Below are 17,419 nucleotides of genomic sequence, written 5' to 3' on the forward strand. Positions count from 1 at the left end.
CGCTTAGGTCTGTGTAACTTGTGTCACTCGGGGGGTGGCTTATTCACACCCCGAGCCACATACGTTCTACCGACACAAGGGGGAGTGTAGATGCAGCCTTAGCAGAGACTCGATTAAGATCCACTTCCTGGACACTACTGTGCTCATAAACGATGGTCACATAAACACCACCCTATACCGGAAACCTACTGACCGCTGTTCCTACCTACATGCCTCCAGCTTTCACCCTGACCACACCACACGATCCATCGTCCACAGCCAAGCTCTGCGATACAACCGCATTTGCTCCAACCCCTCAGACAGAGACAAACACCTACAAGATCTCTATCAAGCCTTCTTACAACTACAATACCCACCTGCGGAAGTGAAGAAACAGATTGACAGAGCCAGAAGAGCACCCAAAAGTCACCTACTACAGGACAGGCCTCACAAAGAAAATAACAGAACGCCACCAGCCGTCACCTTCAGCCCCCAACTAAAACCCCTCCAACATTATTCAGGATCTACAACCTATCCTGAAGGATGACCCAACACTCTCACAAATCTTGGGAGACAGGCCAGTCCTTGCCTACAGACAGCCCCCCAACCTGAAGCAAATACTCACCAACAAGCACACACCACACAACAGAACCACTAACCCAGGAACCTATCCTTGCAACAAAGCCCGTTGCCAACTGTGCCCACATATCTATTCAGGGGACACCATCCCAGGGCCTAATCACATCAGCCACACTATCAGAGGCTCGTTCACCTGCACATCCACCAATGTGATATATGCCATCATGTGCCAGCAAGGCCCCTCTGCCATGTACATTGGCCAAACTGGACAGTCTCTACGTAAAAGAATATATGGACCCAAATCAGATGTCAAGAATTATAACATTCATAAACCAGTCGGAGAACACTTCAATCTCTCTGGTCACGCGATTACAGACATGAAAGTTGCAATATTACAACAAAAAAACTTCAAATCCAGACTCCAGCGAGAGACTGTTGAACTGGAATTCATTTGCAAATTGGATACAATTAACTTAGGTTTGAATAGAGACTGGGAGTGGCTCAGTCATTCTGCAAGGTAACCTATTTCCCCTTGCATAATGACAGGTTTCAGAGTAACAGCCGTGTTAGTCTGTAGTCGCAAAAAGAAAAGGAGGACTTGTGGCACAAATAAATTGGTTCGTCTCTAAGGTGCCACAAGTCCTCCTTTTCTTTTTACTGATAAAGTTTGCGGATGATACCAAGATGGGAGGGGTTGCAAGTGCTCTGGAGGATAGGATTAAAATTCAAAATGATCTGCACAAACTGGAGAAATGGTCTGAAGTTCACAGGCTGAAATTCAATACGGACAAATGCAAAGTACTCCCCTTAGGACAGAACAGTCAGCTGCACACATACAGAGCAGGACGTGACAGCCTAGGAAGGAGTACTGCGGAAGGGGATCTGGGGGTCAGAGTGGACCACAAGCTAAATATGAGTCAACAGTGTAACACCTGCAAAAAAAGCAAACCTCATCCTGGGCAGGATTAGCAGGAGTGTTGTAAGCAAGATACGAGACGTAATTCTTCTGCTCTACTCCATGCTGATGTGGCCTCAGCTAAAGTATTGTGTCTAAGTCGGGGCGCCACATTTCGGGAAGGATGTGGAGAAATTGGAGAAGGTCCAGAGGAGAGTAACAAAAATGGTTAAAGGTCTAGAACAGGGGTTCTCAACCTTTTTCTTTCTGAGGCCACCCACAACATGCCATTAAAATCTCCAGGGCCTAGTGTGGGAGGGGGAGGCTCTGGGCCGGGGAAAGGGGGAAAAACAAGTTTGCATAGGTATAGTTTGACTTCTGTTTTGGGTGGGCAGGGGCCAGTGAGGCTCAAGCCAGCTCCAACGTCGGGATCTGGGGGGGGGGGGTATGCTACATCCACCCCCTGACTCACCTCAGCAGGCCACCCGCCTGTCTGGACTTGGGGGGGGCCTACAACCAAAAATTATAACTCAAAGGTGGGGGGCTCAGCTCAAAAAGTTTGAGGTGCAGGGAACGGGATAGCTAGGGGCTGTGTGCAGGGGGGTAGCTCAGGGTGCAGTGAGGGGGGTAGCTAGGGGCTGTGTGCAGGGGGGTAGCTCAGGGTGCAGTGAGGAGGTAGCTCGGGGCTGTGTGTGGGCAGAGGGTAGCTCAGGGTGCAGGGAGGGGGGCAGCTAGGGGCTGTGTGCAGGGGTGTAGCTCAGGGTGCAGTGAGGGGGGTAGCTAGGGGCTGTGTGCAGGGGGGTAGCTCAGGGTGCAGTGAGGAGGTAGCTCGGGGCTGTGTGTGGGCAGAGGGTAGCTCAGGGTGCAAGGAGGAGGTAGCTAGGGGCTGTGTGCTCTCAGGGCTCCCCTGCGCTCCCTGTACCCTGAGGGCTCTGCCAGCCACAAAGCAGTCGGGTCCCCCCGCCCAGGCAGCTCTTACCAGCTGCATGAGCAAAGGGGAGCAGCTTCAACCCCCTGCAGCAGCAGGAGACGGGGCTGCCTGCTCCATGGCACCAGTCAGAGCAGCAGCTGTCCCACGCTGCCGGACTCTGGCTTCCCACCTCCGACCTAGCCAGGGGGTGGAGAGAGGAGGTGGTGGAGGGGGGGTGTGGAGCTACCCCAGGACTGCCCTGCTCTTGCACTGTAGTTTGGGGGGGGTGTAACACCCCTGTGTTCCCCCAATTCTGCCCATGGGCTCAGGGCTTCTGTCCCTTGGGGAGCACCGGGGCTCGGGGCTCCAGAATTCAGCCCTGCTGCTCCCGGCTTCAGCCCTGCGGGAGGTGCTGGGGTTCGGGCTTTGGATTTTAGCCACGGGGCCCTGCGGCCCCCCTGAAAGGGTTCATAGACCCCCAGTGGGCCACGAACCCCCTGTTGAGAACCGCTGGTCTAGAAAACATGATCTATGAGAAAAGGTTGAAAGAACTGGGTTTGTTTAATCTGGAGAAGAGAAGACTGAGAGGGGACATGAGAACAGTTTTCAAGTACATAAAAGGTTGTTAGAAGGAGGAGGGAGAAAAATTGTTCTTGTGAATCTCTGAGGACAGGACAAGAAGCAATGGGCTGAAATTGCAGCGAGGGAGGTTTAGGTTGGACGTTAGGAAAAACTTCCTGCCAGCATAGTTAAGCACTGGAACAAAGTACCTAGGGAGGTTGTGGAATCTCTGTCATTGTAGGTTCTTAGCAGGATCGACAGTCACCGCTCAGGGATGGTCTAGATGAGGGGTAGTCAGTTATTTTTTGTCAAGGTCCAAATTCTTCATCAATGTACAGTCAGGGGCCAGACTGCAGAGAAAATCATTTAAAAAAATAATAATAACGATAATATGTAAATAACAAGTTTGTGGGGTCCGTTCAAAAGCGTCTGGCAACCCGGATTTGGCCCGTGGTTCGCCTGTTGACAGCCCCTGGTCCAGATAATACAGGAGAATTACGGAGACCTCGGGAATGGAGGTTGTTGGTAACTTTGCCCAAGCCGTTATGGGCTGCTCCTCAGGGCGGAGTGCTCGGAACGGGGGCTCACACTCTGCAGCGGCTGCCCGGCAAGTTTCTGATTCTCACCCCCTGACTGCAAGGGTGATGCGTGAGGCACCTGGGGGCGCTTTGGCACCAGTGGGTGCGCAGTGCAGGCCGGGGCCCTTTCAAACGCAGCCGCTCCTCCAGAGCGCGGCAGGCGGGCAGGAGTTCGGGCTCCAGCAGCTGACGCTCTCGGCCAGGTTCCAGCAGCACCTCAGGGAGCTTCTTTCCTGGACTGAGACTAAGGTTGCAGGCTTGTCCCCCTCCCAGCCAGAGGCGGGGAACAGCCCCTGTGGCTAGTGCAGACCCCAGCACTCCTTCTCGGGAGCTCACAGCTGTGCCCGTGAACCTCAGCGTCTTCACCTGTACGTGGCTGGCCTTCCGCGTGGCAAGTCGTGGGTGGGGGTGGGGACAGGCAGCCCCGATGTGCCGAACTGGACGATGCCATGCCGGCACAGCTCAGTATTTGTTGGGTTTTTTGTTTTTCGTCTCCGCTGCTTCCTGACTGCGTACTTCTGGGGCCACATGGTGTCTGGCTGACGGGTCCGTCTGTAACTCTGGTGTTCGTATTTTTGAGGTTCTACTGTACTTAGTCCTGCCTTGAGTGCAGGGGACGGGACTAGGACGGGCCTTCCAGTGCTGTGATTCCATGGACAGGACTAATGTGAGTTTTTTAATCTGACCTCCTGCATTACACCAACAATATGATTTTACCCAGTAATTCCCGCAGTGGAGGGAATATTCATCCCTACTATTTAAGAGAACGCAAAGGATCCACTGATCAAGTTCCAGATCTCCGCTGTATAGTGGTGTGCAGTGAGCCCCGTGCAGCTGAGCTCCTTGGCAGTAGGCAGTATGCATCCCCTGTCAGTGCTCCTGAAATGCTACCCCACACCTTTGCAGTCCAAGACTAGGTCTTTTAAGAAAGAATGCTCTCCAGCCACCAAGAAGGGGCCAGGCTTTACCTGAGAGCTAGGTTCATACCGAACCCTGCCTCTGTCAGACATCTTTTACTTCCAAAATCTGCTACTGGCCGATTGAGGCATATAAGCATCGCTCCTGATCCCTTCCCAGAACCCCACCCCTGAATGCGACGTGCACGTAAAGCAAATGTTGACAGATTATCTGTTCTGGTCATGAGCCAGAAACAGAGCTAATTCTCTGACTCTGCAGCTCTCTCCAGAAAACCATGGCAAGAGAGTTTATTTGTAAATGGGAAGAAATAATCTGCATTTTTAAAGTTCTTTGAGACAGTGATAAAAGTCATTTTAGACATGCAAAGTATTATGAACTTGGCCCTCTCACACTTCAATGCTCCTGTAGGCTGTACTCATTGCACACACTGAGGGCTCCCGGCTGCCCTCCATTCCCCTCCCCCCCATGTGCCACCCTCCCATCCTCTCTGTTTCACAGATTCCCTGCAGCTGCTCACCCCGCTTTCATGTCACAGGCTCTGTCCCATGTTTCTTCATCTCCCCCAGGCTGGGGCTCTGTGTGCCCTCCGACCTTCCCCTTCCACACAGAACTTCTGTATACCTCCTCTCCCCAGACCAGGGTCCCCTTTTCTCCCCACCATTATTTCTTTTCTTTCTGTCTGAGAGATAAGTCATTGGGGGTGTCACCATTTTAAAATTATTTTGGGAAGATGATTGTTCAGCTTTGTAGTTGAGATTCCTCCAACATGGGAGTGACTGTTGAGTGTAGGACCTCTCTTCGTTCAGCCAGTTACTACTAGACAATGTTGCCTCCCCTAATTATCAAAGCTTTACTACTGAGTCACCTGTCTTTATTGGCAGTAACATTCTAATTAATATTTACTCCATTTAACTGTATGGTGATTGCCCAACCACTGTCTAACTCTTGCTTTGGTATAACTCAATTAAAGGGATGATAAACAATTTATTTCTGAATACTCCCTTGAGCCTGATCATGCAGTCCTTTTGGGAGAGGGATGTAGAGATCCAGCTTTATAAACCAGACTTCTCTGTCTTTTATTCCTGTAACACTAGAAATAATTTTGTTTTTTTAAACAGGAGAATAAACCATCCCTCATTCAGACTGGTCCAGAAGCAACCCTGCAGACCCACCTCCTTGTATTTGAGGCCGAGAAATCCAGAAAAGAAAACCGTGTTTTGTGTTTAGAAATGAGAAAGGAACTCTTTCCGAAGCCTACATACAAATGAACTTTTAAATTTGAGGAGACAGAATAAAAACTGGTCTCAGTTACCAGGGAAATCATGTCTTGTTTATACTAATCTGGAATATATATGGGGATGGGCATTACATAAAATCAAATTTTGCATACTACAAATCTGTAAAATGCAAAAGGTGTCTTTAATAGAATTTTCTATATTGTTTCATTAATTTTTTTAGATAAAGAAAAAATATTAAAAATCATCAGTATTTTTTTCTGTCTTGGTTTCCTTAAAGGACACGAAGCTTATTCTTACAGCAGCGCTTCACTTAACCCTTAAGTACACTCTGACCTGAGCAACCAGCAGTTAGGAGGTACAATGGCAAAGGTTTTGACAGCATGGAAGTGAGTTTAACTCAGCATTTCTCGCATGCGGCCACCAGGGGCTTTTTGTGCAGGCCTAACAGCCTCCTGGGCAGTGGTGGAGAGGCCAAAGCATCAGCCTCTCCCCTTCCCTCCCTGGTGCTCCTGCATGAGCCACCATGCACCGCCTCTGGAGACAGGTGGGGCACAATGCTGCAGGAGCCAGGTGAGTTCTTGACTCACCTGTGGGGTGGGCAGGGCACGTTGGGGCTTGGGCTTCAGCCCTGGGTGAGAACCTGGCCGCAGGGCTTCAGCTGCACGGCTCGAGCCCCGGGCTCTGACCCAGGCTCCGGCCACGTGACCTTGGCCCTGAGCGCTAACCCCTGGCTGTGCAGCAGCAAGTGCTGGCTCCGGGCTCTGGCACCGACCCCCCAGCCCTCACCCCGCTCCCTAACCCCAGCCCCAGCCCCGGGGTGGTGGGTGTTAATCCACACCTCCAGCTGCTCAGCAGCAGCCGCCACCAACCCTGGGCTCCAGCCGCTCGCTCTGGACCCTGGGGGTGCTGCCTCCCAGCTCCAGCCATATGGCAGCAGGGCTCACCGTTCTCCCCGACGCCTCCCCGAACCCCCATTTATCGCCCCCAGCCCCCACTGCCTTCCCTGGTTCCACCTCTATCCCCTCCATTGCCCCAGACCCCTGCTGCCTCCCTCTCCAAACCTGGGGCTCGCTGAGAAAAGCGAAACAAAGAAACATGCAAGGATCACTTTTCACAGCACACTGACTAGCTACCTGGGAGGCTGTGAAAAGTGATACTTGTATGTTTGTTAATATCACTTTTCACAAACTCCCAGCTAGCTACTGAGTGTGCTGCGAAAAGCAATATTCAACATACAAATATAATTTTTCATATTATTTGTGAGTCTGAAAAAACCCTACATCAATAAATTACAAGGATTTGGACACGTGTCTGTGCATATTTATTTGTTTTTCCTACAGTTACGTATTTTAGGGAAAAGTGTCAGTGCGGCCACCAGGAAGAATTGGTGGGTCACAGTCCGAGGCCACCAAAAAATGTGATCGGAGAACCCCTGGTTTAAATGTACTAATAGGCAAAATCCAAACCAGCCATGTCTGCCTGGACCTTTTCAGGCAGGACTTCAGGTATCACCCAAAAGATCTTATTTTTCTTTGGTTCCATGTATACATTTGCTCAGATTTTACTTCTCCATTAAAAATGTAACCAATTCCCAGCTGCCTGGCAAGTGAGAGCTGGCTGAGTTTCCATGGTTCTCCCCGCACCCTTATGGGTGTGCTGCCAAGGGAGCAACACACAGGCCGGCAATGAATCTCAAGTACCTCTAACTTGCCTAGCTCTTCTCAGCCATTTCTCTTGCTGTGAGCTGCCCTCCTTTTGAGCCCCACCAACTTCCTCACATGCAGGAACAGCAGCAGATTGCCATCTTGGAGCAACAGCTGAGGAAGGCGTCTTTTCTGTCAGCACTAGAGTGGTCTATTGTATTGTGCTCTTCTTAAATAAGCAGGATACTGTGATCGTCCAGTGAGCATGTCTCAGCTTTGTTACGTCGAGTGCTTTAAAAGGGGTGATGCGCTGCACTGTGTGGGCTGAGAAAGATCTCATGTGCTCCCCATCATCAATTCTGAGATTTGCACTGATTGGCATTAAGGCTTTTGGGGTGATGGTTCTATGACTCAAACTCAGTGGCTTTGTTTGGTCTACCAGAGTCTGAGGTTGGTGATCTTCGGGGATGGTACAAGTCTTACCTAAGACATTTAAGCGAGTTAGAATGTGGATGGAAGACGATAGAATGAATGATGTGCGAGTTCCTCCCAGTAACAGGGATAGCCGTCTGCCTCTGAACATAGCTCAATTCTTATTGTGCTTAACACGCTGGAATATGAATGGCTGCTATGGGTGGCTGATCATCTATGAACATCATGTAGTAATTCCTGGTTTTTTAAATTATTGTTTTAGCTGGACGCATGTATAATGTTTGATCAAATACTGTTCAGGGAGAAAGGTATAAAACCATCCAAGTATTTGCTATGTGTGGAGTGGTCATGTTCTGTGGGATACCTTCTGGAAGAACAGTAGTGTGGTTAAGTAATTCGTGTCACATTCTGTGCTGCACTCCTGCACCGAAAAAAGGATTTTCTGCTGCTTACACTATTTGCAGCTTCACTGGGTGAAAATAAAGAAGCAACAGTGGCCAAAATCGGTTAGTCTCTAAGGTGCCACAAGTCCTCCTTTTCTTCCTCCTCTAACAAAAATCTTGAAATAGTTCACTGTAAAATTAAAAACCAACTGTGGCTTGTCTTAAGTAATGATAAGGTGACGTTTAGAAGGAAGCCTCCAGGTGCATCCTCACCTGTTCGTTGATCCAGCACAACTTCCTACACATTAGACTCTTACGACAGTCAGTAACACTCTCTCTACCTCCACAATAGAGCTATTTAGAAAACGGGAGTTTGTATTCAGTTTGTATGAATGCTGTAATCTGGAAGGCCCAGATCCACAAAGGTATTTTCGTTCTTGACTTCCATTGGATTTCAGTGGAATTTAGGAGCCTAAATTTTACCTTGGTGGATCTGGGCCTAAGTAATTGCAGTTTGACAAACATGAAAGATTAATAATTTGTGAAAAATAAGAAGTAATTAACAAATGAGGACAATCAGAATCCTTGTCTGAGGACTCCTAAAGCTTCAAAATACTTTAATGTTCTTATGAAATAATTCACATCCACTATCATTTCTTTGCCTGTAGTAAATATATTGTCCTTTTTAGTTGGCACACTGTTCTGATCGTTGTCTGTACGGTAATCTTTTGAGTAATTCAGTTCAGTTAGATGTTATCAGTCACCTGGAGTTTCTTCCTCAGAAGCTGTTATGGCTTTCAAGGCTCTTCGCTTCCTTAATCTTTCTGCATTTGTGATTGTCATAGGATGCAATGGGAAAAATCCAGAAAGACCTGAAAGGAAGATTATTGATATTTATAGCTGGAGTTGCAATATGACTGTTCTAGACGCACAGATTCAAAGGCTAGAAGGGAGCGCTGTGATTATCTCGTCTGACTTCCTATATAACACATGTTATAGAACTTCCCAAAAATAATTCTTAGCATATATATTTCAGAAAAACATCCAATCTCAAGTTAAATTGTCAGTGATGGAGAATTCACGACAACCCTGGGTCAACTGTTTCAATAGTTAATGAGACTTTTAAGAAGTGAGAGTAATTGTCTGTCTCACTAACCCTCTAGTGGCTTGAAGTGCCTTTTACTGCTGTCTTGGCCAGCTCAGCCTCTCCATAAATGAGACCCGTTCCCATTTCCTCAAAAAGAACAGGAGTACTTGTGACACCTTAGAGACTAACAAATTATAGCTCATCTTAATTAGCCTCTTACAGTTTGTATGGCAACTCCCACCTTTTCATGATTCTCTGTATGTGTAGATAGATCTTCTTACTATATGTTCCATTCTATTCATCTGATGAAGTGAGCTGTAGCCCATGAAAGCTTATGCTTAATTGAATTTGTTAGTCTCTAAGGTGCCGCAAGTCCTCCCGTTCTTTTTCCGGATACAGATTAACAAGGCTGCTACTCTGAAACATCCCATTTCCTGTGGCCAAAAGAAGGGTGATTGCATATATACATATTCTCAAGGATTCATGCAAAGAAATGAAGAAAGAGTCTTTGGTACTCCAAGTATGCAGAGGATCACCAAGGAAAACCTATTGTCTTTTAAGAGAAATAAGCAAATAGCTGAGATTGGAAAACACACTGAGTTACCTAGAAGTTTTTCAACCGGTTTTGTGACATGTGCTCAAGAAAACTGCTGTAACCTGCCCTTACGCAGCAACAATAGATTATTCTTCATGATGGAATCGAAGTCTGTACCTTGCCAGGAGATTGAGGTCTTACAGCAATTTATTTACAATAAAGATGACAGATTTGCTCTACCAACCCTTAAGAGAGCTGCACATTCTCCACTAAATGTGATTGATTTAGAGGGATGCAGAAACTGGGGTCTGTCAGTACAACATGGTGTGCACGCAACCCTTAACAAGCCCGGTCTGCACTTACCAAGGTGCACCATGATGACCCTTGAAATCACCTGAAAGAGGAAAAAGACCATGAAGGAATCCCCGCCACTCCCAAACACAGAACAAGGGGCTAGCCCACTGCAGCTGTGCCGCTGTAAGTGCTATAGGGTAGACATAGCCTGAGTTGACAGAGACGAGAACCTGAAAGTTATACACCGGACCCTCGCTAGAACACGCGTCTATAGAACACAAATTCTGATAGAACGTGGTTGCGGATCCCAAATTTAGTAACCGTCATTAACTTTCATTGTAACGTGGTCCCCACTGTAACGCAGTACCCGCTAGAATGGGGGATTTGGCATGGATCCCAAATCCCACATTCTAGTGAGGGTCCAGTGTAGTTTGAAAATCCTGAGGGAAACATGGGAGTTTAGTTGCAAGCCCTGCCCTGGCGCCTGTAGACTCTGTCTCTCATGACCCATGTGCCATGGCGATCCTGGGAATGGAAGTTTCAAAGCACCTGCCCCCACTCCCACTTTTATGCTTTGGGGTTTAGGTAACTTTCAACCTCTTAGGAGCACAGGCAAAATGAAAAGATTTTTTTTCCCCCCTGGTAGCCCTGCTAGGCATCAGCCTCACTGCCGCACCCTGCCTGCTTTTCTGTTTCAATAGCTTTGTTGCTAGGGCAATGCCAACAAGTGCCACATGAGTACATAAAATCACTTGTCATTTTAAGGTAAGAATTAGTTTCCCCATTATATTGGTGTTCTGAGGATTTGGTATTATTTTATATATGTACGTTAAGGCTGTCAATCACAGTTCTCTCACACGATTAACTCAAAAAAATCAATCACGATTAATCACGCTTATAACAATAGAATACCAGTTGCAATTTATTATATATATTTTTGATCCATTTTCAATACTGATTTCAATTACAACACAGAACACAAAGTGCAGAGTGCTCACTTTATATTATTATTTTTTTATTACAAATATATGCTCTGTAAAAATGATAAAACCAAAAAAATAGTATTTTTCAATTCACCTCATACAAGTACTGAAGTGCAAACTCTTTCTTGTGAAAGTGTAACAAATGCAGTTGGGTTTTTTCTGATTGCATCACTGCACTCAAAAACAAAACAGTTTAAAACTTTAGCGCCTACAAGTCCACTCAGTCCTACTTCTTATTCTGCCAATCGCTAAGACAAAAGTTTGTTTACAACTGACAGGAGATACTGTTGCCTGCTTCTTATTTACAATGTCACCTGAAAGTGAGAACAGGCGTTCCCATGGCACTTTTGTAGCCGGCGTTGCAAGATATGCCAGATATGCTAAACATTCGTATGCCCCTTCATGCTTCGGCCACCATTCCAGAGGACATATTTCCATGCTGATGATGCTCGTTAAAAAAATAAGACATCAATTAAATTTGTGACTGTACTCCTTGGGGGGAGAATTGTAGGTCTCCTGCTCTATTTTACCTGCATTCTGCATATGTTTCATGTTACTGCAGTCTTGGAAGATGACCCAGCACATATTCCTTTTAAGAACACTTTCACAGCAGATTTGACAAAACGCAAAGAAGGTACCAATGTGAGATTTCTAAAAACAGCAAAGCGCTGGGCCCAAGGTTTAAGAATCTTTACAATTTTTTTGTTTTTTTACAGAGCAAATATTTGTAATCAAAAATAAATATAAATTGAGGACTGTACACTTCGTATTGTGTTGTAATTAAAATTAATATATTTGAAAATGTAAGCATGCCAAATATTTAAAGTAAATGGTATTCTATTGTTGTACAACCGCACAGTTAATCGTGATTTTTTTTAATCGCTTGACAGCCCCAATATATGTGTGTGTGTGTGTGTCTATAAGTACACACACTATGAAAATTACTTGATTGGGTTGCAGTAATTGTTATTCTTGGATATTAACTAGTTCAGGGACTCCTCAAATCTTGCTGCTAATTGCCCGCGGTTTAAGAAATAGCCGAGAACTCCCGGTTCACAGGACGTGTGTGCGGGTCTCTGTGTGTGTGTGGGGGGGTCTCTGTCTCTCTGTGTGTGTGGGGGTGTCTCTGGGTCTCTGTGTGTGTGGGGGTCTCTGTGTCTCTGTGTGTGTGGGGGTCTGTGTGGGGAGGTCTCTGTCTCAGGGTCTCTGTGTGGGGGGGGGTCTCTGGGTCTGTGTGTCGGGGGTGTGGGGGGGGTCTCTGTCTCAGGGTCTCTGTGTGTGGGGGGGTCTCTGGGTCTGTGGGGGGGGGTCTCTGTCTCTGGGTCTCTGTGTGTGTGGGGGTCTCTGGGTCTGTGGGGGGTGTGTGTGGGGGTCTGTGTGGGGGATGTGTGTGGGGGGGTCTCTGTCTCAGGGTCTCTGTGTGGGGGGGGGTCTCAGTCTCTGTGTGTCGGGGTGTGGGGGGGTCTCTCTCTGGTTCTCTGGGTGTGGGGGGGGGTCGGGAATTCAAAGCCGCTGGTTTTATGCTGCGGCCCCCCCCCGTGGCTGGCCCCGCTCCCGCCGCCGGATCAGGGCGGCCTCGACCCCGGCCCCCTCTCGCGGCCGGCGCGCGGCTACGTGGCGGAGGGGCGGCGCTGCCAGGCCCGGCCGGGCTCCTCCCCCCGCTCCCGCGCACGCCGGCTGAACCCCACGGATCCGGGACTCACGGGCCGCCGTAGCGCAGCAGCGGGTCGAGTCCCGCCGGCGCTGTCGGGACCGAGCCGTAGCGCGCCTGCGCCGTGCGCGCCCGCGTCTCGCGGCCGCTTTTCCCATCGGCCCCCGCGGGAACTCGCTGTCTGGGGACTACTCCCGTCAGCCACCGCGCGGCCCCGGGCACGCTGGGAGACGCAGCGTGCACACGTACGTCACCCCGCAGGCTCCGCTCCCGCCCCGTCGCTGTCGCGCCGAGATGATGTCACAGCGCGCGACGCTCCCCCCACCTTCGGAACGGGCCGCGCGGCCGCGGCGGGGGGGCGAAGCCGGGCCCCGCGGGTGACCCTCCATTTCCCATCAGGCATCGCGGCGCGCACGCCGTGGCCACGGCCCGACCCGGCCGTCCCGCTCTCCGGGCGAGGCCCGCTCGGTGCTGGGCTCCCGGGGCGGCCGCTGGGGGGCGGGGAGCCCGTTCCTTCCTCTTCCGGCCCCGACGCCTCGGCCGAGGCACCGTCAAGGTCCAGACTCCGGAGAAAACAATAAAAACCAGGAACGATCCTGCTCGTCATGAAACAATCCAAAGATTTCAGGGTCTGCTGGAAAGCAGCGGGGGGCCCCGCTTTGGCCCGCGCCTGCCTGTTGGCTGCCCTGTAACAACCCCCCGGCTTCCACAGTGCTGGGGGGGAGCCACTCGGGGGAAGGGAGGGGGGGACATGGCTCCCTGGGGGCCAAGTCGCCCTTGGGTGTCCAGCTCAGGGGGACTTGCTGACGTGAAGCAGGGGTGCTGAAGGCTCTGAGACTCCGAGTCAGGAGGCGGTGACGCCAGGTGACTTTCCTCCCTGGAAAAAGAAAAGGAGGACTTGTGGCACCTTAGAGACTCACCCATTTATTTGAGCACGAGCTTTCGTGAGCTACAGCTCACTTCATCGGATGCATACCGTGGAAACTGCAGCAGACTTTATATACACACAGAGAATATGAAACAATACCTCCTCCCACCCCACTGTCCTGCTGGTAATAGCTTATCTAAAGTGATCATCAAGTTGGGCCATTTCCAGCACAAATCCAGGTTCTCTCACCCCCCTCCCAAAAACCACACACACAAACTCACTATCCTGCTGGTAATAGCTCATCCAAACTGACCACTCTCCCTACAATGTGCATGATAATCAAGGTGGGCTATTTCCAGCACAAATCTTGGGAGACAGGCCAGTCCTTGCCTACAGACAGCCCCCCAACCGGAAGCAAATACTCACCAACAACCACATACCACACAACAGAACCACTAACCCAGGAACCTATCCTTGCAACAAAGCCCGTTGCCAACTGTGCCCACATATCTATTCAGGGGACACCATCCCAGGGCCTAATCACATCAGCCACACTATCAGAGGCTCGTTCACCTGCACATCCACCAATGTGATATATGCCATCATGTGCCAGCAATGCCCCTCTGCCATGTACATTGGTCAAACTGGACAGTCTCTACGTAAAAGAATAAATGGACACAAATCAGATGTCAAGAATTATAACATTCATAAACCAGTCGGAGAACACTTCAATCTCTCTGGTCACGCAATCACAGACATGAAGGTCGCTATCTTAAAACAAAAAAACTTCAAATCCAGACTCCAGCGAGAAACTGCTGAACTGGAATTCATTTGCAAATTGGATACTATTAATTTAGGCTTAAATAGAGACTGGGAGTGGCTAAGTCATTATGCAAGGTAGCCTATTTCCCCTAGTTTTTTCCTATCCCCCTCCCCCACAGATGTTCTGGTTTAACTTAGATTTAAACTTGGAGAGTGGTCAGTTTGGATGAGCTATTACCAGCAGGAGAGTGAGTTTGTGTGTGTATGGGGGTGGGGGGATGTGAGAAAACCTGGATTTGTGCTGGAAATGGACCACCTTGATTATCATGCACATTGTAGGGAGAGTGGTCACTTTGGATGAGCTATTACCAGCAGGATAGTGAGTTTGTGTGTGTGGTTTTTGGGAGGGGGGTGAGGGGGTGAGAGAACCTGGATTTGTGCTGGAAATGGCCCAACTTGATGATCACTTTAGATAACTATTACCAGCAGGACAGTGGGGTGGGAGGAGGTATTGTTTCATATTCTCTGTGTGTATATAAAGTCTGCTGCAGTTTCCACGGTATGCATCCGATGAAGTGAGCTGTAGCTCACGAAAGCTCATGCTCAAATAAATTGGTTAGTCTCTAAGGTGCCACAAGTCCTCCTTTTCTTTTTGCGAATACAGACTAACACGGCTGTTACTCTGAAAACTGGAAAAAGTGTGACCTTAAGGGGTTGCCACACTAAAGAGCTCCTCCCAGGGACTGTTCAAGAGCACCAGACCTATGGCAGGGAAACAGCCTGGAGAATGGGATTTTCAAAAGGGCTGAAGCAGGTTACGCAAGTCCATAGGAGTTAGGTGCTTTGGAGATTCCCACCAGACACCTAAATACCATTGAAAGTGTGGCCCAAAGTGCTTAAAAACTAGGGCCCTGAGGCTCAGCTGGTGTCAGTCAGGGAGGCTGAGAATCCGTGATAACGTCTCCTGTTAACGTCTCCTGTTAACCAAGAGCATCAGCCCCTGCGCTCAGATAGCCAGGGAGAGAGCAGGAGACAGCACTGGGCGCACAGATTCATGATTATGAATTATCTGCTCTCCTGAAATCTTCCCCTTTGGGCTCTGCTCTGAGCAGCCAGGGAAGCTGGGACCCCAAGGGCTCTCCCAGGATCTGGGCCCCTCTGGGCTGGGCAGTCACAGTGCTCTGAATGAAGCTCTGATCCACGAGTAATAGGGGCACACAGGAACTGATAATAACCCAAACTGCTGGGCCAAATCCCTCCCCCTGCCCTGCTCGAATACAATGAGAGAAACCCCCAGCAGCGCCCCTTACCCAGGAATCCCGTCACAGCCTCCTGGAGATTGTTCTCTCGAGGGAAATCCCAGATTCTCTTTTCCAGCTCAGGGGACTCAGGCACCGGATGCGGAGACATGGCCTTCTCATCCCTGCAGAGACATGAGCGTGTTTATTTCTCCCCCTCCTTTGCTCTAAGTTCCTGCCCCCCAGAGCCAGATGGGGAGTGGGTGGGAGCTGGGCCACAGGCAGGGCTAACGGGGCCGTGACCTCTGCTGCCCAGGGAATTTACTGCCTGCATGATCTGCCCGGCCTGGAGACTGGGGGCCTCTCTCCATCCAGAGAGAAAACCCAGCCCAGGCAGGGCCAGCTCCCCTCACACCTGGCCCAGCCCCACGTTCCCCACAAGGGCCTGGAGGGGCTTCTCCCAGGGATGAGAGAGGGGCTCATTCTCCAGGCCCAGCTTCTTCTCAGCTTCTCCTCTCAGCCTCCAAGGGGCCTGGTCACTCCCCGTGGGGTGGGGGTTCTGGGACCGGGACACTGCCCCACGAGGGCCTGGGCTGGGACACTCAGCTCTTTCCCCACAGGCCCTTGGGCCCCCCTCACACGGGACAGGCTTTGGGCCATGACAGAGCTGGGGCCAGGTCCCAACTGGGCCCTTGGGGTGACAGGCTCTCAGCCCCATTAATGATCCCCCAAGCCAGCCTGGTCCCAGGGAGGGTTCTCCAGCCCAGAGCTGTGGGGCACTCCCCTTCCCAGGGTGGGTCACACAGACACAGCGGCAGCAGCCCCAGGGCTATGGGGATGGAGGGGGGCTGGATCCAGAGGGTGAGACCGTCCCACGGTCGGGATGCTGGGTCTGCTGCCTGGGCTCTGAGCCCTGGTCTACTAGGACTTTAGGTCAAATTTAGCAGCTTTAAATCGATGTAAACCTGCACCTGTCCACATGATGAAGCCCTTTATTTCGACTTAAAGGGCTCTTAAAATCGATTTCCTTACTCCACCCCTGACAAGTGGATTAGCGCTTAAATCAGCCTTGCCGGGTTGAATTTGGGGTACTGTGGACACAATTCGACGGTATTGGCCTCCGGGAGCTATTCCAGAGTGCTCCATTGTGACTGCTCTGGACAGCACTCTCAACTCAGATGCATGATTGTTTGCTGTTGCTCTGACGGAGGGAGGGGCGACTGAGGACACGGCTTACAGGGTTGGCTTCAGGGAGCTAAAATCAACAAAGGGGGTGGCTTTACATGAAGGAGTATTTCAGGCAGGACTTCACGGAGGGTTCCAATAAGAAATGGTGCACCTAAGTTATTGTTCTTATTGGAACAAGGAGGTTAGTCTGGCCTCTGATTGATACATGGCTAGATTTACCTCGCTGCACCTTCTCTGTGAGTGACTGCAGTGTAACCTAGAGGAATGAGTCCCCTAGACAGGGGGGGAAGCCAATGAGTACAAAACAAATCTGGTCTATTTCTTGTTTTGATCCACTCCATCTATCTTTTACATCTTTGGCTGACAGCAGATGGTGCAGAAGGACTGCATGCCATCCACATCTCATGGCTGCTCGGCAGAAGATGGTACAATAGGACTGCTAGCCATCCTCATCGCTTGCCTGCCCGGCAGAAGATGATGCAATAGGACTGCGAGCAATCCGTATCGCCTGCTCACCATAAGATGGTTCAATAGGACTGACTGCAGGACTAAAGAGAATGACCGGATCAAGTCACTCCAAATTTAGTCCCTGCGCCCATGTCTGCCCAGGCGCTCCTGATCGACCTCACACAGGCGACCAGGAGCATCTCGGACATGACGATGACGGCTACCAGTCCTATTGCACCGTCTGCTGCCA

The 17,419-nt window shown here is 49.9% G+C and overlaps 1 protein-coding gene across 4 annotated transcripts in view; it reads right to left on the reverse strand.

The window, feature by feature from the left end:
- The window catches only part of LOC311528369 (uncharacterized protein), a 231,789-nt gene extending 218,214 nt beyond the window's left edge, over positions 1-13,575 (reverse strand). The window contains exons 1-3 of one of the 4 annotated variants that reach the window (XM_084643340.1): positions 12,992-13,575; positions 10,102-10,132; positions 6,957-8,988 (exon numbers count right to left, since the gene is read on the reverse strand). In XM_084643340.1, coding sequence (XP_084499466.1) covers positions 8,873-8,988; positions 10,102-10,132; positions 12,992-13,273 — 429 coding nt within the window. In that variant the 5' untranslated portion in view covers positions 13,274-13,575 and the 3' untranslated portion in view covers positions 6,957-8,872. Of the gene's footprint in view, positions 1-6,956; positions 8,989-10,101; positions 10,133-12,915 lie in introns of those variants that run through there. The other 3 variants (XR_014713584.1, XM_084643339.1, XM_084643338.1) reach the window with 3 other exon arrangements.
- Positions 13,576-17,419: the final 3,844 nt, after the last annotated feature.

This window comes from Lepidochelys olivacea (assembly GCF_965140295.1).
Source record: "Lepidochelys olivacea isolate rLepOli2 genome assembly, chromosome: 11".
Taxonomy (NCBI): domain Eukaryota; kingdom Metazoa; phylum Chordata; order Testudines; family Cheloniidae; genus Lepidochelys; species Lepidochelys olivacea.